The sequence below is a fragment of the Cnephaeus nilssonii genome (genome assembly GCF_951640355.1).
Source record: "Cnephaeus nilssonii genome assembly, chromosome: 6".
Lineage (NCBI taxonomy): Eukaryota > Metazoa > Chordata > Mammalia > Chiroptera > Vespertilionidae > Cnephaeus > Cnephaeus nilssonii.
The window spans coordinates 58,593,460-58,618,430 of record NC_137077.1 but is presented as its reverse complement, the minus strand read 5'-3'; the positions used below and the strand labels follow the sequence as shown (position 1 = coordinate 58,618,430).

The 24,971-nt window shown below is 37.6% G+C and overlaps 1 protein-coding gene across 3 annotated transcripts in view; it reads right to left on the bottom strand.

Annotated features, from left to right (window-relative positions):
- Positions 1–2,414: 2,414 nt before the first annotated feature.
- Positions 2,415–24,971, bottom strand: part of MON2 (MON2 homolog, regulator of endosome-to-Golgi trafficking) — a 124,960-nt gene continuing 102,403 nt past the window's right edge. For 2 of the 3 annotated variants that reach the window (XM_079774207.1, XM_079774209.1), the window contains 5 exons: positions 18,082–18,142; positions 16,923–17,046; positions 14,218–14,425; positions 9,668–9,750; positions 2,415–3,905 (listed from right to left, as the gene is read on the bottom strand). In XM_079774207.1, coding sequence (XP_079630333.1) covers positions 3,742–3,905; positions 9,668–9,750; positions 14,218–14,425; positions 16,923–17,046; positions 18,082–18,142 — 640 coding nt within the window. In that variant the 3' untranslated portion in view covers positions 2,415–3,741. The remainder of the gene's footprint in view (positions 3,906–9,667; positions 9,751–14,217; positions 14,426–16,922; positions 17,047–18,081; positions 18,143–24,971) is intronic. The other variant, XM_079774208.1, reaches the window with a different exon arrangement.

Below are 24,971 nucleotides of genomic sequence, written 5' to 3'. Positions count from 1 at the left end.
ATGCTTTCAGGAGACCATCTTTGTCCACATCTGTGGTCATTTTCTATTAAAAACCAGAAGTTCACAATATTCTTGGCCTGGACATCAATTCATTCCAGGGCTTCTAAATCTCCACTATTAATATCTATAGCAATCACAGGTAGGTGAGTTCCTGAAAGTATTCTGCCTTCGCTAGACAGACTTCACCTACAGCAGTCTTTTTCGAGGATCTGGTTGCCCATCTTAATTATTCTACACTTGAGAAGAATATATTAGTCATTATATAACTACACTGTCTTTCATTAACATGAGTGTAATAATGACAACCTCATTAATACTTTTGAGTTGTTTGTTAACACTTCAATAATTTAAGCTGTTTTATTCTGTTTCTCAATGGACCCTTTGGCCAAATGGCTGCCTGGGACCAGTGATTCCAAATTGTGACAATGAACAAAATACTTTCAAGTTATATTGAGAAAGGACAAGTACCTATTATAATATTAAGTATATGCTATTCTTCAGAATAAAATGTGTATGTTTAATTGTTCACCTCTTCCATCTAGTGTAACATAATTTAAGGAATATAGCAAGAGTTGAATCAATAATCATATAGGGGGAAAACAGGTAAACAATATAGTTGTTAATAAAATTAAAAAATGAAATCAAGTAAAAAGTGGTTCTAAGGCAGACTTTCATGCATTTTCTTTTTCTTTTGACACCTACAAGCTCCTAATAAGTAAATGTTACAAAAGTATACAGTAAAATTAACAGAACTTTTAGTTATCACTAGTTATAAAGGAGTACAAAATAAGACACTACAAAATGACTTATTCTTCTCCTCTTTGGTAGTGGCAGCATTATAGAAAACTAAAAAGTAAACTACTCCAAGTTAAAAAAAATTTTTTTATAATGGAAAAAAGTCAGAAAAGGATTTTAATCCATTCGTTAGATGTCTGTTTTCCAGCAATCTATATATAAGAAAGGCACTGTCCTAGTTGGTTTGGCTCAGTGGATAGATCATCATCCCTGGGATTGAAGGAATGATTCTGGTCAAGGGCATGTACCTCCGTTGCAGGCTTGATCCCTGGCCCTGGTTGGGGTGTGTGCAGGAGGCAACCAATTGATGTGTCTCTCTCACATCAATGTTTCTATCTCTCCCCCTCCCTTCCACTTTCTCTAAAAATCAATGGCAAAATATCCTTGGGTTAGGATGAACAAAAAAACAACAAAAAAAGGTACCGTCAGTGACAAAAAATGATTATGTGAGGCTTAAAACTCATTGTAATTATAATATGTATCCCAAAGGACGTTTTTACTACTGTTTCATGGACTAATCATCCTCTTAAATGTCCTATAAAATTATCTTAGCTTTGGCAACTTCCTTTTTGAATCTCCTAGCATGTAGTAATCTCACATAGCCCAGTTCTTCTAGTCACTGAAGAACCCAGTTCATACTAACAAGAGAAGGGTTAACCTCCCAGGAATCAGGATATTTTAGCCCAGAAGTATGGTTGACTCAAGGGAATTAATTACTAGTAGTGACTCCTGGGAGTGGTGAGAGATATTCTGTGAGGAAAAACCTGTCAAATTATACCACCAAGGGGGGTGGCCCAGCTTGCCTGACATTAAGATGGCCACTGATCACTATATTATATGGTATTTACACATTTACCATATTTGTGTTTTGAACTGTAGGGTATGGTCCTGGTATTGAGAGCTAATACAATATTAGTAAAACAAATCCATTTATATAAATATATGTATATACCTTTGACTCATACTTTACTTTCACTAGAGGACAATTCTAATTGCAACTGATCTGTTATTTCTCAAAAATAGATGCATTTTTACTTCGTAAATTCTTGGCAATATTTTAAACATGTTACTGAACCTGTACACTACTCTTGTTATTCTATTTCAATGCTTTATCAGTGATATGCAGATTTTTCTAATCTCCAATTTAACATATCCAAATATAGAAAGTAAACTAAATACACAGCTTGAGCAATTAATTTTTACAACTTTCTTTAAGACAAATGCTGAAGATAGAATCTAGAAAATGCCATATTTTACCTTAATTTTACATGAAATTATAAAGTAGAAATTCATTAATTCATGTAAAAAATACTATCCCTTAAAAATAATATCTAACCACTTGTTTACAGATAATAGTGCAAATTAAATAATTACACAATTACAATAGCCTCACAATTTTATCTTGTTCATTACTTAATTCTAACATCTTCTCATCATTTTATAAATATGCTGGAGAGGCATAAATTCTATTAAAATCAAAGGCCTTCCAGCACACTAAAATAATACTGAGACAATTATGATTTCTTATGAAAAATAATTATTTTAAACATCCTTGAGTCTTCAGATAAGTTATGAAAATTTAATTCAGAAGAAAAATATAATAGTATAATCCATAAAATAAAAAATACAGTAAGCTAGGTCAGTCCGTTTTTTAAGGAACAGTTAAGTTAATGTACTCAGGAGCATTTCTTCACTAGCAGAGGAAAGTGAAACAAAATTAGCATTTTTCTCCATGACATAGTTTACTGCACTTCTAAATGCTTCTGTATCTCCAAAAATACATTTCTCATTGTTTCAGAATACACACACATTTTATATTTGTGGGTCAGCATCGTTATTTTGCTTCTTGAGAAGACATTACAAAACAAAGCACTGAAATGAACAAAACCTTACAGGCAAAATTTTAGGAAATCTGAAATCATTTTGCCTGGGTCATAATTCAAAGTCAGTGATAAATGCTGTTAGTCAGTGAGGGAGTAGGGGAGGGGGAAGGAGACTCAATAGAAATATAAAATATCAAAGTCTTTAAAATCCAGACAGCAAATATAAAAACAGACATACTTATGTGAAAGCTGGAAAAGACATTTAAAGAAATGAGGTATGATGGAGTCATAGTGCTACAAAATATCTCAATGTATTAAATTAATAACCTATACTTCGGAGTTGCAAAATCAGCAAATCATAAACTATTTGCTGCTGTGTTTACATGACCTTTCTGGCCAGACATTTAATAGTGACTAGCAACTACATTTAAAATAATCATTAAGCTAACTGCATGATTATATGGTGAGTGTATCTGCCGCTTAAGAAGGCAAATTATAAGTAAAAAGGTAAGCAAACAATTTTATATTAATAATAAATACAGCATCAAGCATTTAACATTAGCAGTATTTAAAATTTTTAAATAATAAATGCAACTATTTTATACAGAACTGTAACCATTTATTATACACACAAGTATATCAGTTCCTTTTGTTTACAAAGGCTGGTTATAGATAATATGGAATGTTACAGTACCATCTTGCATAAAATTTTAGTACACTTTTGTACTTGAAAAAGGGCGCAAAAACACCAGCCTAATAAATCTGACTGAATGAAATATCTTTTCTTTCTTTTTAAAAAGTACATCATTAACACATACATCACAAACTGTACATAAGCTCACTTTTAAATCACCAATTGAATATATGGTAGCAGGTATGCTGTAGTATTAACCATCTCTCTAATCAGTTTAATTATTAAAGGCTTGCACTGATACTCATTCAGGAGCCTTTGCTGACGTGTAAGCTTGTAATAAGAACTACTGAACTCAGGTAAGTACAATTTAAAGAAGGCCAACAACAGCTGCCAAGAATTATTTGTAGCAAGAAATGTCTTCTAATAGAAGACTCACTGAGGAGCCGACATTCTTTAGATATCTTTCTTCTTTAAATTTATTGTAGCTGGTCAAGATTCTCCGTTTTGAACTTTGGATGCTGGTGGCTGCATGAAATCCTTAAAGGGAACTAGTGCCTCTTTAAGTGCAGAGCAGACTTCTGAAGATGAGCAGGTGATGCATTCTACTAACGTTGGGTATAAGGCAATTACTTGTGCCCAGGTATTTTCATCAACTGTAATGCAAAAAGTATAAAACCTCAGAAAAGGGTGGATTTCAATAGCAGAGATCACCCAATTAACATAAACACAATCATTTAAATGCAAAGCAAAGAAAAAATTCCCAAATATATGGAGATTCCACAATCTTCTTTTACCCTTGGGAGATTTCCTGCAATATTTAGTAAGATGTAAGGGAAAATATATAGTCAATATGCAGACATATCAATACCAGCAAATTTAATAAAAGTACATTTTAAAATGATACAGCAATTTGCAAAAGCCTTGAAAGCTAAGTCAAGTAACTTAGAATACTTCAAAACCTTAGTCATTTTCAATATAATTGCTAGAGAATATAGTGTACATTTCAAGAATAATTAGAAAAGAGTTCAATTTTTTATACAGTTGTGTGCTAAAAATATACATATATTAAATTATTTTCTCTGTAATGTCCTTAGGTATTGCTTTTAATTTTAAATAACCAACACAGATTCATTCTTGTACTGCTTGATAATCTTTTTTTAAAAAAATCGATTTCAGAGAGAGGAAGGGAGGAGTGTGAGATAGAAATATCAGTGATGAGCCAAAACTGGTTTGGCTCAGTGGATAGAGCGTCGGCCTGCGGACTGAAAGGTCCCAGGTTCGATTCCGGTCAAGGGCATGTACCTTGGTTGCGGGCACATCCCCAGTAGGGGGTGTGCAGGAGGCAGCTGATAGATGTTTCTCCCTCATCGATGTTTCTAACTCTCTATCCCTCTCCCTTCCTCTCTGTAAAAAAATCAATAAAATATATTTTTTAAAAAAAAGAAATATCAGTGATGAGAGAGAATCATTGATTGGCTAACTCCTACACAACCCCTCCTGGGGATTGAGCCCGAAACCCAGGCATGTGCCCTACTGGGAATTGAACTGTGCCCTCCTGGTTCATGAGTCGACACTCAACCACTGAGCCACACTGGCTTGGCCTGTTTGACAATCTTTGACGTATATCATTAGATTTGAACTGTAGTGGGGAGGGACTACCATGAACAATTAGTATTGTTGAATGACATTTAGTGAAGGGACAAAACTGTTATATCCCAATTAACACTGAAGGGTGTACTGAAGGGTGCCGGGTTCAATTCTGTTCAAGGGCACATGTCCAGGTTGCAGACTCGATCCCCAGTAGGGGGCGTGCAGGAGGCAGCTGTCAATAATTCTCCCTCATCACTGATGTTTCTCTCTCTCCCCTTCCCTTCCTCTCTGAAATCAATGAAAATATATTAAAAACAAACAAACAAACAAAAACCTCCTGCAGAAAGTCATGCCACTCAACCAAAGACCAATTACCAAATGAGATGCTTTGTGATCACATGCTAATCATTCAAAGAACATTGTTTAAGAACAGTCACTCTTGGATTTAAAATAGACTATAGTTGTAGATATGTAATATTTATATATGGTGGTGAAATTACTAATGTTTTTTCCAACATATGCCCTAGTGTTTAAAATTTGTTAAAAATAACAGTGAATTGATAACAAAAAATAACCTCTTAATTTAATTATAAACAAATCTTGGTCAAAAGCATTTTAAAATTAACAGGGTGTTAATTTTCACATATGACTTATGGACCAGAAATATTGTCCATTAAGTCTGAAGTCTGTTAAATTGAGGTCCACAAAATCGAGGATTTACTATATACAACTGGAGGCCCAGTGCATGAATTCATGCACGGGTGGGGTCCGGCCAGCCCGGCCCAAGTCAGGGAGGATTGGGGCTGGTCCTGTCGGGAGGAGGAGACAACAGGAGGTTGGCTGGCTGGCCCGCCCCATCGGGGCCCTATCAGGGCCAGGCCAGCTGGGGGGAGGTACCATGGGTGATTGGCCACTGGGCCCCAACCCCAATTTGGGGGGGGGGGGCGATTGGGGACCAGCGGTCAGGGAAGGGGCCGTGGGAGGTTGGTCAGCCAGCCCCACCCCCGAATGGTGTGGGGGGGGGGACGATCAGGGGAAGAGCTGGCTGGGGGGAGGGGCCACGAACCAATTGGGATGGTGGGGGCTGATTGGGGGTGGGGCCAGCCAGGGGGAGGGGCCCCAGGAGGTTGGCTGGCAGGCCCTGCCCCTGATCAGGGTGGGGAGGCCGATCTGGGGTGAGGCTGGGTGGGGAGAGGGGCTGCAGGTTGGCGGGACAGCCCCTTCCCCTGGCTGGCCCCACCACCGACTGCCCCTCACCCCCCAATTGGGGCAGGCTGGCCGGACCCCACCCGTGCACGAATTTGTGCACCAGGCCTCTAGTATTTAATAATATTGAACTATACATATCCTACCTAATAAAATGGTAATATGTAAATTACCATCACTCCGCTACGCCCACGATTGGGCCAGCGGGAGGCGCAGGGGGCGGGACTCGGGGTGGCTGGGGTAGCCGATTGAGCCAGCAGGATGCGTCTGTGCGAGCTCAGCGTCTGCGCCATGGCTGTGCTGCAGCACAGAAGGGGCCTCTGGGGCAGCGAGCTCACGTCCCGCCGCGGACCATCAAAAGGGGGGGAGCTGGGTGCCTGTCTGCTCTGGCACCAGGCCTTTCAGAAGGCACCCAGCTCCCACCGCGATCGAAAGCGAAAGTGTGTAGGGGACCCTACACGTGCATGATTCAATCATGCACTGGGCCTCTAGTACTTAATAATGGTTAAGATGATAAATTTTATTTGTATTTTACTCAGATAAAAATTTGGGGGGAACAAGATTGCATATATTGAACTTACCGATATTGCCCTGTTTATTACAGGAAAATACAAAAATACATTATTTAAGATAACTTCTTAAACTAAGGGAAAGCTACTCAAATTTCTTAAATTAAAATATTTTTTAAAAACTCACCATAGATATTGGTGGGCACTTTGGACTTAACTATCAAAAAAATGAAAAAGCTGTATGTATTGATATGAAAGATTCTTCATAGTATTTTATGAAGTGTGGGGGGAAAGTGTTCAGAACAGTAGGTAATAATATGATACACATTCATTTATGCTAAAAACTGGGGGCATAGTGAAGTATATATTTTCTTTTTACATAAACTTTTGGAAGGATTAAAAAACTAATAAAAGTGGATGCCTATGGTGAGGTAAGAACTGGGTAGATATAGAACAGGGGGAAGATCTTAAAACTTTTCCCTTTATATACAGGGTGGGGCAAAAGTAAACTTAAAATTGTAAGTACCAGAAGCAGAGTTTATTCTTGTGTTATTATTTATTAATTATTGCACTCCTTTCCATATAAACAACTGTAAACCTACTTTTGCCCCACACTGTATATATCTTTTTGTACATTTGAAACGTGTGTGTTTACTATCTGTTCAAATTTTTAAATAAAGATCAAGGTAAATGATAAAAATAAAATTATCTCAAACTAAAAATAAGTCCAATAATGCCTCCTCACCCACTAGAAAACCCTAACACAAATAACCAATGTGCTAAACAGATGTAAAGTATACATTGGTTCCAAACCGTGTAGCCATCCTTCTAAATTAATTTTGAACTGGCCATGAGCAGTCCAACATATTTCTGCTGAGAAGGCCTGGCTTTTTCTAAGTTATCTTCTTTTTTTCTGTTTCTTTATGAAGCTTATTATACCTTTTTAATATGTTATAATATAATCATCATCATCATTTATGGTTACATTTACATTACACTTCACTTCATATGAAGGCATAATTCTAACTCTCTTAAACAATCTTTTTTATATATTTTATTGATTTTTTACAGAGAGGAAGGGAGAGAGATAGAGAATTAGAAACATCCATGAGAGAGAAACATCGATCAGCTGTTTCCTGCACACCCCCTACTGGGGATGTGCCCACAACCAAGGTACATGCCCTTGACCGGAATCAAACCTGGGATCCTTCAGTCCGCAGGCCGACGCTCTATACACTGAGCCAAACCGGTTAGGGCTCTTAAACAATTTTTAACATTAAAATTGTTTATATACTGCCCTATCTACGGCCCATTGGCTTCGTTAAAAAAAAAAAAAAAAAAAAAAAGGTTGCTGAGTCTTCCTTCCCCTTTCTTCCTTTATTTTATTTATTTTTATTTTTTTTCCCCTTTCTTCCTTTAAACAAATTCTCATTAAATTATTGACAGCTGTCTAAGGAGCATACAAAAGAATGCAAGTACTATACATTGAAATATACTGGTTATGTGTAATATATCTATAGCAGTAACATGGGAAACAGAGATCTTCCTGTTTATGTCTTAAGTATACTTTTAAGGATCTAATTCTATCCTGTGATCTAATAAAGATTTTACTGACTGATTTCTAGAAAGTCAATGCATGGTTTCCCTCTCTGAAAAATTAGCCAGAGTATTTTTTTTTTAATAAGAACTTAAATTTGAACTTGAGATGAATTTAGGACATTGCTCCAGAATTTTCCCCAGAAATTCCACACCTCGATTTGGATTGAATAAACATAAGTCTATTATTGCCTCTTAAGAGTTCACATAGTACTCACCCCCTTTTTAGGCCAAAGTACCAATGGGTAGATTTAAAAACAGAAAAACATGTATTTATTTTAATTATATAATAACTGACAGGAACAAGTATCCTATGACTCATTTATTAGGAACTTCCTTTTTTCTTGGTTAGTAAAAGAAATGCTGCTTAAAGTGCCAGTCATCTTAGGTGCCAAAATGTAAACCAATATACTTCCTTATTTAACAAAGTCAAGTTGTATAAAAATTATTAGCTGAGTGAGCGTGTTTAGTGACACAATTGACTTACATTCTGGTGCCAGCTCTTTACCTTGTCCTGGATCAGTAATAAACTCTTAAGATCAGGGGCTGGTCCAACAAACCAGACTTTGAGTAACAATGTTGTAGAGGATTCAAAATAGAACAAAACAAGGCCCAAAAAGCCTCTTAAGAACTTAACAATTTAAGGGGAGTGAGTCATGTACATGTATAACTATAACACAAATAGGGTGCTTTAATGCAAAGGTACACATAAAAAAGCTAGGAATTCAACAACAAAAATAAAGAAATCATTTACCTTTAAGGATTAAAAACAGGCTTAAAAGAGGAGTGGTATTTGAATTAGGTGGATGTAGGCAGGAGAATGAAATAAGCAAAGGGTTGGTAATACGTGAGTAGATAGAATTTTAATTTGGTTGGAGAGTAGGGTGTATGAGGTCTAGTGGGAAATCAAGCATGAATAGAATAGTCAGACAGTACTCTTCATGCATTTGGTAGGTAATAAGTAAAAAAGATTTTTTTGTTTTGTTTTACAAGGATGGAAAAATAAATGGTTGAATATACTTTTGGAAAAGTCATTTCTGGCCATAATGTGAAGAACAGATTGGACAGGAATAAGTAACAAAAAGGGAAAATAAATGAGAAAGTACTATAAAAATGATTCATAGTTATTTATACAGTTGATATATCTACAGTAAATCAGTACAAATGCAGAATGGAAGCTTCCCCATACCTGAAAAAGTCAATGATGTTCTATATTAAAAATACACAAAATGTGAATTGTCCATGCAACACCCTGAATTCAGACCAATTTACTTAAAAAAAAAAAAAAGTCAGCCAAATAGTTGTTTTACATAAAGACAAAACATTACAAATAAATTTTACTTAATTGACATCCTAATGGGCTGATGCTTAATTGTCATCAAGACTAGAGAAAAGTAAGTCTAATAGCTGTATGTTCCTAAAATTCAGTTAACTTAATAATAATACAAAAAAGTACATTATAAATAGAACATAAACATTATGAGTTTGGAATAGCTAAGTTTCTAAGCACTTACCATTCTCAGGCTGAGTTTTCTTAAGTGAATCAATGAGAGTACTAACTGCTTTTAAAACAAATATGATTTCTGTTACTTGTTGCCTAAAAAAGAAACGAGAAATTATTTCCATTAAGATTTTAACATATGCATGTGTGTTTTTTATTGTGTTTATACAACTAAATGGACTTTGAGAAAAATGGAGTATAATGCAAAGTTAATGTTAGTTTTAAATTTTTAAAAAAGAGAAATCATTTTATTAACCTGTACTTCTGTGTGCAAATCCTATATAATAAAAGGGTAATATGCAAATTGACCCTAACAGTGGAACGACTGGGAACGACTGGTCACTATGACACGCACTAACCACTGGGGTCAGATGCTCAATGCAGGAGCTGCCCCCTGGTGGTCAGTGTGCTTCTACAGGGGGACGCCGCTCAGCCAGAAGCTGGCTCTGGGCTGGCCAGCATAGCGGCAGCACTAAGGATGTCTGACTAATGGCTCAGGCCCGGGGAGCAGGCATAAACCGTTAGTCAGACATCACCCAAGTGCTCCCAGGCTGCCAGAGGGATGTCTGACTGACAGAGTAGACACAATCCCCTGGGAAGCAGGCCTAAACTGTCAGTCGGACATTCCCTGAGGGGTCCCGGACTGCGAGAGGGCACAGGCCGGGCTGAGGGACCCCCCCCCCCCCGCCCCGAAGTGCATGAATTTTTGTGCACCAGGCCTCTAGTAAGATATATAGTTCTTACCATTAATTATCAATTTAAAAAAGGGGGAGAGGCAATCTACTCATGCAAATCTAAATTTATTTGTAAACTATTTCATGTAACTACTTAAAATTAAAACATTTTATAATATATGCTTTTAAAACTTCTCTGTGAAAGGTGTATTTATTTTAACTAATTAGTACTAAAAAAGATTTGCCAAAGATTAAATGGAAATACAGACTACTATTACCTCCTAATACATATTTTATCACGCTGTTAAAAGTAAGTTTAAAATTACAATAATACTTATTTAACGTTCCAATACAACAAATAACATGCTCAAAATCAGTCCTAGGGTGGCACTATTTGGAAACAGCAGCAATGAAGAATAAACTTGTAGCAAAGGATCAACAAAAATAGCTTGAGTCCCTTCTTTTTTTTAAAAAAATATTTTATTGATTTTTTACAGAGAGGAAGAGAGAGGGACAGAGAGCCAGAAACATCGATGAGAGAGAAACATCGACCAGCTGCCTCCTGCACACCCCCCACCGGGGATGTGCCCGCAACCAAGGCACATGCCCTTGACCGGAATCGAACCTGGGACCCTTCAGTCCACAGGTCGACGCTGTATCCACTGAGCCAAACCAGTTAGGGCCTGAGTCCCTTCTTTCTCCCTACAAAATAAAGCTCTTCTGCTATAGTATAAACAGCACCCCAACCTGATTCCTGGGATGAGTCTGTGTTTTCATTCTACAGATAAGATTTTCCTAACATATGACAAGGTACTATTTCAAGCCATGCTTTGTAAGCACTGAAGTATTTTATCCTGTTGCCATGCAGCTTTTTAGAAAATAATGTAATGGTAACTGCATCAAACATAATATGATAGAACATAACACTTCATGGCACAACTATAACTAAGATTCAATTGAAAAGCAATAGTATAAACACAAAATATTTAAAAATGAAGGGGAAGTTTGAGTTGTCTTATACCCATGGTGTGGGGAAGTGGGTTTACGATATCTAAATCCAGCCTACCACCAGGAATGCTCAGGACCTACTCAAGAAGGCAAATAATCCCTTCAACTAATATTTACAGGGTAAAATAAGATTGTTGTTAGAGTAACAAATTTGACAGTAAAATAGTAGTCAAGTTTTCAGGCAAATTTAAATTGGCTAGTTGAAACAAGCGAATATTCTAGAAAAATTAATTGTACTGGACAAAAAGGTGTTCCTAAAGTGTTAACTAAAATTTTTATTGGTACTTCATCTCATGATAAAATTGTGCACCATGTAATGAACCTAAAACAGTAATAATATAGAGCAAAAAATTAAAATGTAAAAGCCATCAAGACTACATTATAAAAATTTCAAAAGCCTCCTAACATTTAAATCAAAAAAGGAGGGTATAGTAGAAGAATATCATGTAAGGAAAAATAACCTGTAAGTAAATTACATCTGGAAAATTAATACTTTAGAAAATTAATTGTAAGGCTAAAAGCAAGACACCCATGAAAAACACACAAGGTGTCAAAACAAGCCAGAGGAAAATCATTTGGGCAAAAAATGAAATAGGATCCCAAGTCAAATTTATAGAAAATATTCCTTTATTAACTTTTGGTCGAGAATATGTTTGTATATTTTCAGAAAACAACTCCGAGACCATGTGGATTCCAGCAACAGAGAGGAATCGACAGGACTACTCCAGCCATGAAGACAGAAGAGAAGCAGTCCAGAGATGGAAGACGCTGACTTGGTCTTCCCATACTAGCAGTTAGCAGCTGTGCATCACTGCAGGTTGCCCAGGACCAAACCAGAGAGAGTCGGACCTGCATTACCACCATTTCTCCACCATCCAGAACTGTAATGTCAGTGCTGATATGTACACATAAGGAACTGTTGGACATTGTAATTGGGTCTCAAAAGAACTGTTGGCCCAGAAAGAAACTCACTACAGACTGATTCATTTCCTGTCACCATAACCATTATTGCTTGTCTCATTTTCGGTTCTTATAAGTATATTTCTAATAGCACATGATCTCACTCATCTAGTGGAAATAATGAACAACATAGACTGATGAACAAGAACAGACCCAGAAACAAGGACGCACGGATCAGACTGTCGGGCCTCAGAGGGAGGTTAGAGGAGGGTGGGGGTAAAGGGGAGAGATCAACCAAAGGACTTGAGTGCAAGCATATGCGCCTAACCAGCGGTTGGGGACAACAGGGGGGTGGGGGCATGTGTGGGGAGGGGTGTGGGATGGGAATGGGGGTATGAGGACAAATATGTGATACCTTAATCAATAAAGAAATTAAAAAATCTAAAAAAAAAAAATGAAGGGGAAGTTAATTTTGAAACCAAATAATGTTATAATCTAATAAATAAAAACAGTCCAAGCAAAGCAACTTTATAACTGCTATCCTCAGAGATCAATTTTGATGAATCAATTTCAATGATGACTATAACCATGTCACTAATACCTGTCTTTGGAATGCTATCTATATATATAAAAGCCTAAGCAACCAAATGACCAGTTGACCAGTTGCTATGATGAGCACTGACCACCAGGGGGCAGATGCTCAATGCAGGAGCTGCCCCCTGGTGGTTAGTGTGCTCCCACAGCCAACCTCCCATAGCTGGCCAACCTCCCGCGGTCCCTCCCCCTGGCTGGCTGGCCCCAATCAGCCCCGATTGCCGGTCAGGCCGAGGGACCCCACCCGTGCACGAATTTGTGCACTGGGCCTCTAGTTATATATAAAGGGCAAATATATATACATATATCTATATCTATATCTATATATATGTGAATAGGGGAGGTATAATTTTTATGCCCTATAAATTAAAAATACAGTGAATCCTAAAAGAAATACAATGGCTAATAAGGATTGATAATTCAAAAATCGTACATTAAATTACTATGTGACTTTTTCATTCATCAAATTTGAAAAAGAAAATAAGTAATAAACTGGCAAATACTTCTGAAATGCTAAAAATTTAAGAAAAGGACAATCATATACTCGGAGAATGTAAATTGGTAGAAATCTCTGGTAGGCAATTTGTAACACATATCAAAAGCTTCTAAAATGTCTATATCTAACTCCAAAAATTTATTATAAGTATATGAGAATGTGCACAAAGATTTAGAGCTAGTGATTTACCTCTCTAATAGTACCTTAGGAAATGGGACCCACATTTCCTCTTTCCTAACTTTAATAACTTCGTCTTCCAATATTATTTTATTTACTTCATTTGCTTTGCCTTAAATTCTAACTTCCCCATCAAAAAGTAGATTGGCAATACAGCCCTGGTTTATGAATGCATTTTTTGATGACTTTTGATCATATACCTCGACTTTGATTAGCCTGAGCTTAACAGAAAGCCTCTGAGACCCTTCCACTATAATAGTATGGCTAAATGAGAAGCAAATCAGTTTAGGTACAAGGACTTAAATAAGCAAATTAGATAAAAGAAGATCTAAGATATGGCTAGCTGACTTACAGAGAAACCTAGAAATAACTGTAAACCAAACTAGAAGCATAATTTATTATTTTCTCTCCAGAGAGATCTACAATCATGTGCTCATATAGATTTATAAGCCCTTATTCAGAAATCCTTGAGAAAAAAACAATTTTCAGAATTCAATTTGTTTTTCAAATTCAAAAAGGTAAGTTGGTACTGAAAAGCATCCCTTAATAAAACATTCATATATCAGCAGCAAAACTTATGAACATTTAGATTGTATGAAATACATCAAATTATAAACAGCCTCAGGTGAAGTTCAGATCATTTATGAAAACACTTTTCAGAGTTTTTTTATTATGAATATAATAATGTGTTTCTTTATTTAATAAAATATATACCTTGGAAGAGGGCATTTACCACTTAATCTTTCATCTTCTATATACCGATGTAGTACATCTTGAGACCTCTTTAAAAGTACTGAGAGTGCCATTCGTGAGATGTATCCTTCTTGAGGCGTTGTGACTTTATTACTGAAGGAAAACTGGAGCAATGTTTCAAAACACATTTTAGAAAATTCTTCTCTCAAACGAATATCAATCTCTGCTTCTGTAAAATAATTTTTGATGGTCAATAAAAGGTTAAATTAATACAACTCTTAGCAAATTTATATATATGATTTTCCCCCTGAATGTGAGAGGCACATAGATTGGTTGCCTCCTGCACATGCCCCAACTGGGCCAGGGGAGCAAACCCATGTACCCTTGACTGGGAATCAAACCTGAGATCCTTCGGTGCTTGGGTCAATGCTCTAACCACTGAATACACCGGTCCAGGCTCCAATGTGTCATTTTCATACAACTCTTTTATGTGGAAGTTTTTTCTTTTCTTTCTGAAATCTTTTAGGAACTTCTCTTTATCCCCGAATGTTCTGATATTTCATGATAACATTCTTTATTGTGGGTTCTTTTTCTTTCACTGTTCTGGGTTCTGAATGACCATTTTTAATCTGGAGATTTATTTCAAGTTGTTTCTTTGAGAATTTTCTCTCCTAGCTTTTCTCTGCTCTCTTTATGGAAGACCTATTGTCAGATGTTAGACCTCTTTATTAAATTTATTTATTTATTCTCATATTTTCTTCTTTTTTGTCTTTGCTATACTTTCTAGGTTACTTCATTAATGCTTTCTTCCAACACTTCATTGAACTTGTTATTTCAGCCACCACATTTTAGTTTCTATGGCCTCTTTTAGTGTTCTAATTATTCCCTTTTAATAACATTTTTCTTGTTTCATGAATGTAAAAGTATTTATCTCTTTGAGCATCCTAATTACAATAATTGTGCTTTTCTTTTAAAAAATGGTTTCTATGACTCCGCATTACTTCTTTCCTCCCAGTTTCTTTTGCCCCTCTTCATTTGTTTTGGTCTTTCTCTTTCATGTTGAAGAATTTCCTCAAATGTCTGTGAGCTTTGGCTGTCAGATCGTACTTAAGAGCAGGGGACTAAAAACGATCACCGGATCCTCTGTGTTTACAAATTGCTCTTGTTTAGCAAGAAAGATCCGTATGTGTGTGTTTAAGGAATACTCAAGAGCAAAGCTGAGAAGTCTGTTTCCTATGGCAGTCATAGGAATAATGTCCATGCACCTTATCAGATACATTTAATAGTATAAATAAATGGACCCAGTTGGTATGGCTCAGTGGTTGAGCTTCAACCCATAAACTAGAAGGTCATAGTTCAATTCCCGGTCAGGGCACATGCCTGGGTTACAGGCTCAATCCCCAGTAGGGGGTGTGCAGGAGGCAGCCGATCAGTGATTTTCTCTCATCACTGATGTTTTATCTCGCTCTCCCTTTCCCTTCCTCTCTCTCTGAAATCAATAAAAATAGAAAAGAATTTTTAAAAATAGTATAAATGGCAAGAGATAGCATGAGAAAACTACTAAAAAAGCATACATTGTAACTCAGTAGTCCCTATTTAGCCTAGAATATTTGCATCTAATAATTATAAATATTGTTCTTAATGTGTATTTTATAAAAATGTATCTATAATTTTTACGCACTCAATAATAAAAGTGATCACATTAAGATAAATGGACTTTTAAGATTTTTTCTTTGAGGTTCTCATGTGTATTAAATCTGCACTTTACCAGATCAGTTTTAAAAACTGGGCTAGAAAAAAAAAGAACTAGTTTGTGAATTAAGCAACATGAGAGACATCTAGTGGTCAAGCTACACACATATATGTTCTTTAAAGTGTTCAGCTTAGTAGAAGTTAGTCATGGCTCTGGTAAATTCTGGGGATTAAGGATAGATATTCATGGCACATTTTTACTATTTTTTAATCATCACACAGAAAAATCACATTATGATGCCACTGTTACATTTAACATTTAAGCACAGGTTTAGAAAAGAGAAATAACAGCAAAAGGCAACTTATATATCATCTCCCAGTAAGGCAGCATGATATAATCAAAAGGAGCATGTAGTTCTTTTTAAGGATTAATTTTGGCCACCAGCCTTAAGATTGTGGGCAATTTTTTTCAAGTTTTTTAAACCCATTTCCCTTTCTATAATATGATGGAACTTGTCCTCACAAAAATATTGTGAGAAATGGGATTAATATTCTGGCATAAAACCCCACACATAGTAAGTAGTATTCACTAAATGTTAAGTTTCTTTAATGTCAAGGTATCTATTTTTTTAATGGACTAACTCTGAAATTTATAGTCCAGAGACGTTGGTATTAATATCTTCATTTTACAGATGACAAAATGCAAACTTAGAAAAGTTAACCAACTACTAAGTGGCAGAATATACACTTACTACCTCCCAATAATCCATGACTTCACAAAACTGGAAACATGTCAGCCTGCAAGACTTAAGTGGATTCCTTAAGTGTTTTGCAATTAATTCATTGCATATAATTCACAGAATATTTACCACATTTTCCCCTCGTAAAACTTAAAGCTCTAAATCACATTCATAAAAATTACCTTACCCATTTACATTTACCACAATCATAGGAGTAAACATTTTTACATTAAGCTTCTTCAAAAATACTTCAATACTTATTAACATTTTTTAAAAATAACTGAAATAACATACCTGTAAATGAAGATGACTGAGAATGTATTGAGCCCTTATTAAGCATGGTCATTATCTGACCAACAAATTCCTTAGGAATAAAATTGGCATAAGGTAGTATCTCAGTGCTGATAAGCTGAACTACCTAAAACAATACAGGCAAATTCAAATGCATTTTTTTTCTTGAAGAAGACTGACTCAAATAACAATTTGTAATGTAAGATTTAACTTTTATGTAAAAAAAAATCACTTAAAGAATCTCCTTTAATAGAAGTACACAAACATTTTAAGGTTAATATAGAAGATGACTAGTCAGCTTCTCCCCGTCTTAGTAAATAACTTTATCACAAAGTAGTCAATACTATAAACTGTTTACAATATATAAATTGTTATGCAACAATTTTTAGTAAATGTTGATCTTATTTCTAATATATCATGTACTATTTTTGCCTTTTGAAGAAATGTTTTAAAAAAGTTTACAAGACTTTTAATATAGTAACTGGACAAAAGGCAGTATTTTGTATCTATATGATGATGCTTATGCTTTTTATGTACACTTTAAAGTATTTGATTTTATATTCTTAAAGTTCCCTATCCTACTTAAAGAATAAAACACACACACACACACACACACACACACACACACACACGCATGCACGCACGCACGCGCACACACACACACAAACAAAAATCCACAACCAAAAACTCCTACTTTAAATTCCATTTATATTCAACAAACTATATTCTTTAAAACTCATTTCTTTTAAGAATGATAAAGGTCATCTATGGCTGGTTAAAAATGAGAGAAATCTAAGCAACTGATAGATCAATTTTAATTACAAACATCTGATTTGTTCATTAAACTGTAGAGTAAGCCTTAAAAAATGCTTGCTGACTAATTTACTGAATGAACTGCTATTTAAAATTATTAAATGGACACACCTAAGTATCTAGAAAACATATACTCAGTGCAAAGCTAACAAATATTAGAAAGTCATTAAAAAAATTTCAGTGCTTTAAAATTAACCTTTAACCTCTTTGAGAGTTTTCATGCTTTTGTTTTAAGTTTAATCTATTATTTCCCCCTTTTTTTTTTTTTTAGCAATTTTATACTTTTAACATTTCTACAATGTGGTTTTCACAAATGATCACAGAAAAATGTTTTAAATAGCTTCCTCACCTCCACATCAATACATTCATTTCTTTGAAATTCTTGAATAGAAAGGTTATCCGGAGGTATGCTAAAAAAAAATAAAATAAAACACTCAATTTTTAAAGGTAAAATATTTCCTGAAAATACAAATGGAAAAATTTTATTCTTACCCAGGTTGGAACATTAAATGGTATTTAAAAGAACAGTATTTTTAATTAAGGTCATTAGTATAAATGACTAATTACAAACATGAAATTCCAGCTATAAAAATACTTGGCCCATCTGCTTCGTTTTTGCAAAAAAAAAAAAAAAAATACTTGGCCCAATCCTGAACTAAATAAAATCTGTAGAACTACACTACTTTCAGTATTTGGATTGTAAAAACAAGGAAAAGTAAAGATATTATCATCTGTAGCTACAGCAAAAATTACCATTGTGACAATACTGGAATTTCCTTATATTGCCAATGATTTAAGAAAGCCTTGGTCAAATTGTTGAATTATTCATTCAGAGACTCTGCATTAATCATTAATTTATAACAAATCCAATATATTAAAGATCTTTACAATAAAGGATAGAGAACATCTGAAAAGAAGAGGATTGATTCAGACTTTCTAAAGCAGAACATTATTCCAGCAATATCAGAAGAAATTCTGAGAGAACCAAGGTGAATTCTAGATCCTGTGGCTCTTATTAAGAATAAGCAGTAAAATTATATTAATCTTATGCAATAATAAAATATTAATTACTCAAAAACAGATGAGAATAGGATGGTAATGATTATTACAATAATGACAGCTAAAACTAGGGAGCTCCCCACTGTACTAACAGCTTTATTTGTATTATCTCCTATGTTCCCACAGTAACCACATGTAGTAATATTATCATGTAACTGACAGAAGAGGAAACTGAAGCTTAGAATGGCTAGTAATATGACCAAAAACACACTGTAAATAAAGGCCACAATTCAAACCTAGAGTTATTTGATGTTTGAGCCTAAATTCTTCTATTTTATAATATTTTAAATGTAAAAACAGTATTACCATGTTTAGGTTTAGGGGTATAGTATATTATTTTGTATTTAGGGCTATTTTTGCTATAAATGGTATTATTTGGTTTACCTTTTACAGGTATTGAAATACACACACCTAGCCCTAGCCCAGTGGTCAGCAAACTCATTAGTCAACAGAGCCAAATATCAACAGTACAACGATTGAAATTTCTTTTGAGAGCCAAATTTTTTAAACTTAAACTTCTAACGCCACTTCTTCAAAATAGACTCGCCCAAGCCGTGGTATTTTGTGGAAGAGCCACACTCAAAGGGCTAAAGAGCCGCATGTGGCTCGCGAGCTGCAGTTTGCCGACCACGGCGGTTGTGCTCAGTGGATAGAGCGTCGGCCTGTGGGCTGAAGGGTCCCAGGTTCGATTCCAGTCAAGGGCATATGCCCGGGTTGCAGGCTCAATCAGTGTGGGGCATGCAGGAGGCAGCCAATCAATGATTCTCTCTTATCAATGATGTCTCTTTCTCTCTCCCCCTCCCTTCCTCTATGAAATCAATAAAAATATATTTAAAATAATAATAAAATAAAAAAGAACCAAGCAGAAATTCTAGTGCTAAAGAACTCAATAAATAAGATGAAGAATACATTAGAAAGCACTGGAAATAGAGCAGACCATATGGAAGAGAAAATTAGTGAGCTTGAAGAAATTTATAAATGATTCAGGTGGAAGAGGAAGAGAACCAAGATTTGTAAAAATGAAAAGAACTCTACAAAAACTATCTGAGTCCATTAGAATGGCAATATAGGATAATGGGTATCCCAGAAGGAGAAGTGAAGGAGAAAGTGAACAGAGAGCCATTTAATAGATGAGAACTTAATCCTGGGGAAGGAACTGGACATACAAGAACAAGAAGCTAATAGAACATCTAATTATCTCAATGTAAAAGACCTTCTCCAAGACACGTTATATTAAAACTGTCTAAAGTCAATGATAAAAAAAGAATTCTGCTGAAACTGGTTTGGCTCAGTGGATAGAGTGTCGGCCTGCGGAGTGAAGGGTCCCGGGTTCGATTCCGGTCAAGGGCATGTACCTTGGTTGAGGGCACATCCCCAGTAGGGGGTGTGCAGGAGGCAGCTGATCGATGTTTCTAACTTTCTATCCCTCTCTCTTCCTCTCTGTAAAAAATCAATAAAATATATATTTTTTAAAAAGGATTCTTAAAGCATTCAGGGAAGAAAAGATAGTAACCTATAAAGTAGCCCCCTTCAGGCTATCATCATATTTCTCAGCAGAAACTTTGGTCAGAGAATGGAATGACATACTCAAAATAGTGAAAGATAAAAACTGCCAGACAATCATATATCCAGCCAAGTTATCTTTCAGATATGAAGGAGAAATGAGGACTTTCTCAGGCAAAAAAAAAAAAAAAAAAAAATACTGAAAGAGTTCACCACATTTTTGGCTTATAAGAAATGTTGAAGGGAACTGTTCTACTGTAAATAAAAAAACAGAAGTATACAAAACTTTGAGTAAGGTGATAGAATCAGAAAATTGCAACTCTATCACAGACTAGAGTGTCAGACAATTATAGCATGAAGGTTAAAGGGAAAAAAAGGATTAAAAATAACAATAGCTACTTCAATTTGATAGTGATATACATCATAAAAAGGGATGATTTGTGACAACAAAAACATAAAAGGGGAGGAGGAAAGGAACAAACTTGTACAGGCAAATGAAGATAAAAGGCTATTAGAAGAAAAATGACTCTTTTATCTATAAGGTGTTTTATATAAACTTCATGGTAACCACAAACACAAAAAAATCACACCATGATCAAGTGCAAGTTATTCCAAGAGAAGCAGGGATGGTTCAATATCTGCAAATCAATCAACATGATATACCACATTAACAAAATGAAGGATAAAAATCATATGATCATCTCATTAGATGTAGAAAAAGCATCTTACAAGATTCAACATCCATTTATGAAAAAAAACTTTCAATAAAATAGTGGGGTATAGAAGTAAAGTACCTTAACATAATAATAAAGGTTAGATGTGGCAAACCTGGAGCTAACATCATAGCAGTGGTGAAAAACTGAAAGCTTTTTCTTTAAGATCAAGAACAGGACAAAGATGCCCACTCTTGCCACTTTTGTTTGAAACAGTATTGAAAGGCCTAGCCAGAGCAATCCTATATAATAAAAGGCTAATATGCAAATTGTCCCCTAGAAGGGGAGGTCGACCAGGGGGCGGGGATGGCTGGCCAACCGCCCACGGCCCCTCCCCCCAGCCAGCCACACCCCCAATCAGGGGGCAGGCCAGCCGGGCCCCACCTGTGCACAAATTCGTGTACTGGGCCTCTAGGTAGGCAATAAAAGAAATAAAAGGCATCCAAATCGGAAAAGAAAAAGTAACACTATTTGTGGATGGCATGATTTTTATACAGAAAATCCTAAAGACTACAACGAAAACTATTAGGAAAATGCATATAGCAAAGTTGTGGGGTATAAAATCAATATGTAAAAATCTGTTGTGTTTCTATACACTAACAAACTATCAGAAAGAGAAATCAAGAAAAGGATCTCATTTACAATTGCAGCAAAAAGAATAAAATACTGAAGAATATTATTTAACAAAGGAGGTGAAAGTCCTATATCCTGAAAATAAAAGACATTAATGAAAAAAATTGAAGAAGACATAAAGAAATGGAAAGATATCTCATGCTCAGGAATTGGAAGAATTAACAATGTTAAAATGTCCATATTACCCAAAACAATCTACAGACTCAATGAAATCCCTATCAAAATCTCCGTGGCATTTTTTGCAGATATAGAACAAAAAAATCTTCAAATTTGTATGGAACCACGAAAGACTCTAAATAAGCAAAACAATCCTGAGTAAAAAGAACTAAGCCAGAAGTATCACACTCCTGTTTACAAACTAGTCTACAAAGCAATGGTAATCAAAACAGCATGGTATTGACAGAAAAACAGACATATAGACCAATGGAACAGAATTGAGAGCCCAGAAATAAACACACATATGCAGACAGTTAAATTACAACAACAGAGTCAAGAATATACAATGAAGAAAGGAAAGTTTCTTCATAAAATAGTGTTGGGAAAACTAGACAACCACATGTAAAAGAATGAAATTGTCTTACATCATACACAAAAATTAACTCAAAATGGATGAAAGACTGATGTAAGATCTGAAACTATCCTATATAATAAAAGCCTAATATGCAAATTGTCCCCTCAGGCGGTGGTTCGATCACTCTCTATGATGTGTGCTGACCACCAGGGGGCGGCGTCGAACATGGCAGGTGTCAGCGACGTAGCAATGGCAGTGGGTGGCAGTGGAGGCACTGCTGGCCCTGATAAGAATGGAACCGTGGAGCCGGTGAGCGGACGGTGCCAGGCCAAGGTGGGTGTGAGCAGGGGCCCAATTGCTCTGTAGATATCAACCAGCAGTGGTGGGATTGGGGGAGGGGGGGCAGGGCCACTGCCTGGCTCCCAGGTGCTGAGGGAGCTGGGCAGGAGGAGGGGGGTGGAACCGATAGATCACCCCACAGGCATGATGATGGAGCAGGTAAGGGGGCAGTGCCAGGCCAAGAGAGGTGCCAGGTGGGGCTGTGGGGCTGCGGGGCTGCAAGACTGGGGGCAGGAGCTGGGGCCCGATCTCCACAAGCCACCCCAAGGGACCCCCACCCATGCATGAATTCATGCACCAGGCCTCTAGTATGCTACATAGAAGACAACATAGGTGCTAAGCTCCTGGACATAAGTTAGCAACATTTTTGTGGATTTGACCTCAATAGCAAGGGTAACAATAACAAAAATCCTATCTAATAGAATAATATGCAAATTGACCATCACTCCAACACACAAGATGGCTACCCCCATGTGGACACAAGGTGGCCAGCAGGGGAGGGCAGTTGGGAGGAATCAGGCCAGCAGGGGAGGGCAGTTGTGAGAGATCAGGCCAGCAGGGGAGGGCAGTTGGGAGGGACCAAGCATGCAAGGGAGGGCAGTTGGGGGCGATCAAGCCTGCAGGGGAGGGCAGTTAGGGGTGACCAGGCCGGCAGAGGAGTGAAGTTGGGGGCGACTAGGCCTGCAGGGAAGGGATTCTGGGGGGGACCAGGCCTGCAGGGGAGGGCAGGTGGGGGCGACCAGGCCTGCAGGGGAGGGCAGTTAGGGGCAATCAGGCTGACAGGGGAGCAGTTAGGCATCAATCGGGCTGGCAGGGGAGTGGTTAGGGGTGATCAGGCTGGCAGGCAGAAGCAGTTAGGGGCAATCAGGAAGGCAGGCAGGCGAGCAGTTGGGCCTAAATGGGCAGTCGGACATCCCTCAAGGGGTCCCAGATTGGAGAGGGTTCAGGCTGGGTTGAGGGACATACACCCCCGTGAACGAATTTCGTCATTCTACTAGAGGCCCGGTGCACAAAATTTGTGCACGGGGTGGCGGGGGGGATCCCCCTCAGCCCAGCCTGCACCCTCTCCAATCGAGGACCCCTGGGGGGGGGCGTCCAACTGCCAGTTTAGGCCCCATTCACAGGGCAGCAACAGTTAGACATCCCTCTCGCAATCTGGGACTGCTGGCTCCTAACTGCTTGCCTGCCTGCTGGCCTAATCGCTATCTAACTGCTCCCCTGATGGCCCCCAACTGCCCTGCCCTGCTGGCCTGATGGCCCCCAACTGCCCTCCCCTGCCCACCTGATTGCCCCTAACCACCTCTGCCTCAGCCCCCACCACCATGGCTTTGTCTGGAAGGAAGTTGGATGTGCAGAAGATGTCCGGTCACCTAGTCTAATTAGCAAATTACCCTTTTATTAGTATGGATGGTTACTGAGCAGTCCATTCTGGGGAACATGGGGAAGTGGCCTTATGACTCAGAGACCAGGGAGTCGACAGGAAGCTGGGAGTTCTGGTCTCACTCAGCAGAGGATGGGCCTGGGATCATGGGTGAGGCCTGGACTGTGTTTAGCTCCAAGAAGCCTCCCTTCTCCAGGCACCACTTGCTCAGTGGCCTCCCACACACACCCCGACATGGGTTCAAACACGCAACCTTTCAATGTACAGGACGAAGCTCCAACCAATGAAGCCACCTGGCCAGGGCAGTTATTCTTAGCTTTTATTTTATTTTTATTTTTTACTCTTTTTTATTAAATCTTTATTGTTGAAAGGTTTAAATAGGTCCCCTTTCCCCCCATTAATCTTTTTCAGCCTACAACCCCCTCTAGGCCCTCACCACCCCATTGTCTGTGTCCAGGGATGATGCATATATGTACACAGACCATTGGTTGATCTCTTCCCACCCACCCACCGTCCCCCGCCTTCCCTCTGAGGTTCCATAGTCTATTCATGCATCTGTGTCTCTTTTTGTTCATCAGTGTATTTGGCTCACTAGGTGTTAAAAGTGCTCTGGTTGTGATCACTTGGGTTTTCTAAAGATGCAGTCATATCATGTACAAATCTTTTTTCTTTTTCCAAATTTACTGTGTACAATTGGGAATATAGATACCAGAAACAGAAGTCTGTGAATAAGTTGGGAATAGGATGCTTTTTCTTTCGTTACGTTGTGTATGTGATCCTGTGCTCCCACCGTGTTGAGAACACTGAGTACTCTGGCTGCAGGGAGGCTCTCATTGGCAACTCATCCACACAGAGCCATAGCCTCCCTCTCCATCAGCCGTAGCTCCCAGGACAGACGCATGCACCCCTCAGCAGAGGTGGGGGCACTTGGCCACCTCCCGCAGGCTTGCCCCCTATCATCACCCAGTTGGGGCCCACCTTCTGCATATCACCCTCTTGTTCCTACTCCCAGGCCATTCCATGCACTTCCTCTCAACCAGCCCCCTCTCTGCTCGCATTATGTCCGGAGCCCCAGGTGCTGTCCCTGCGAGGTCTGTGAC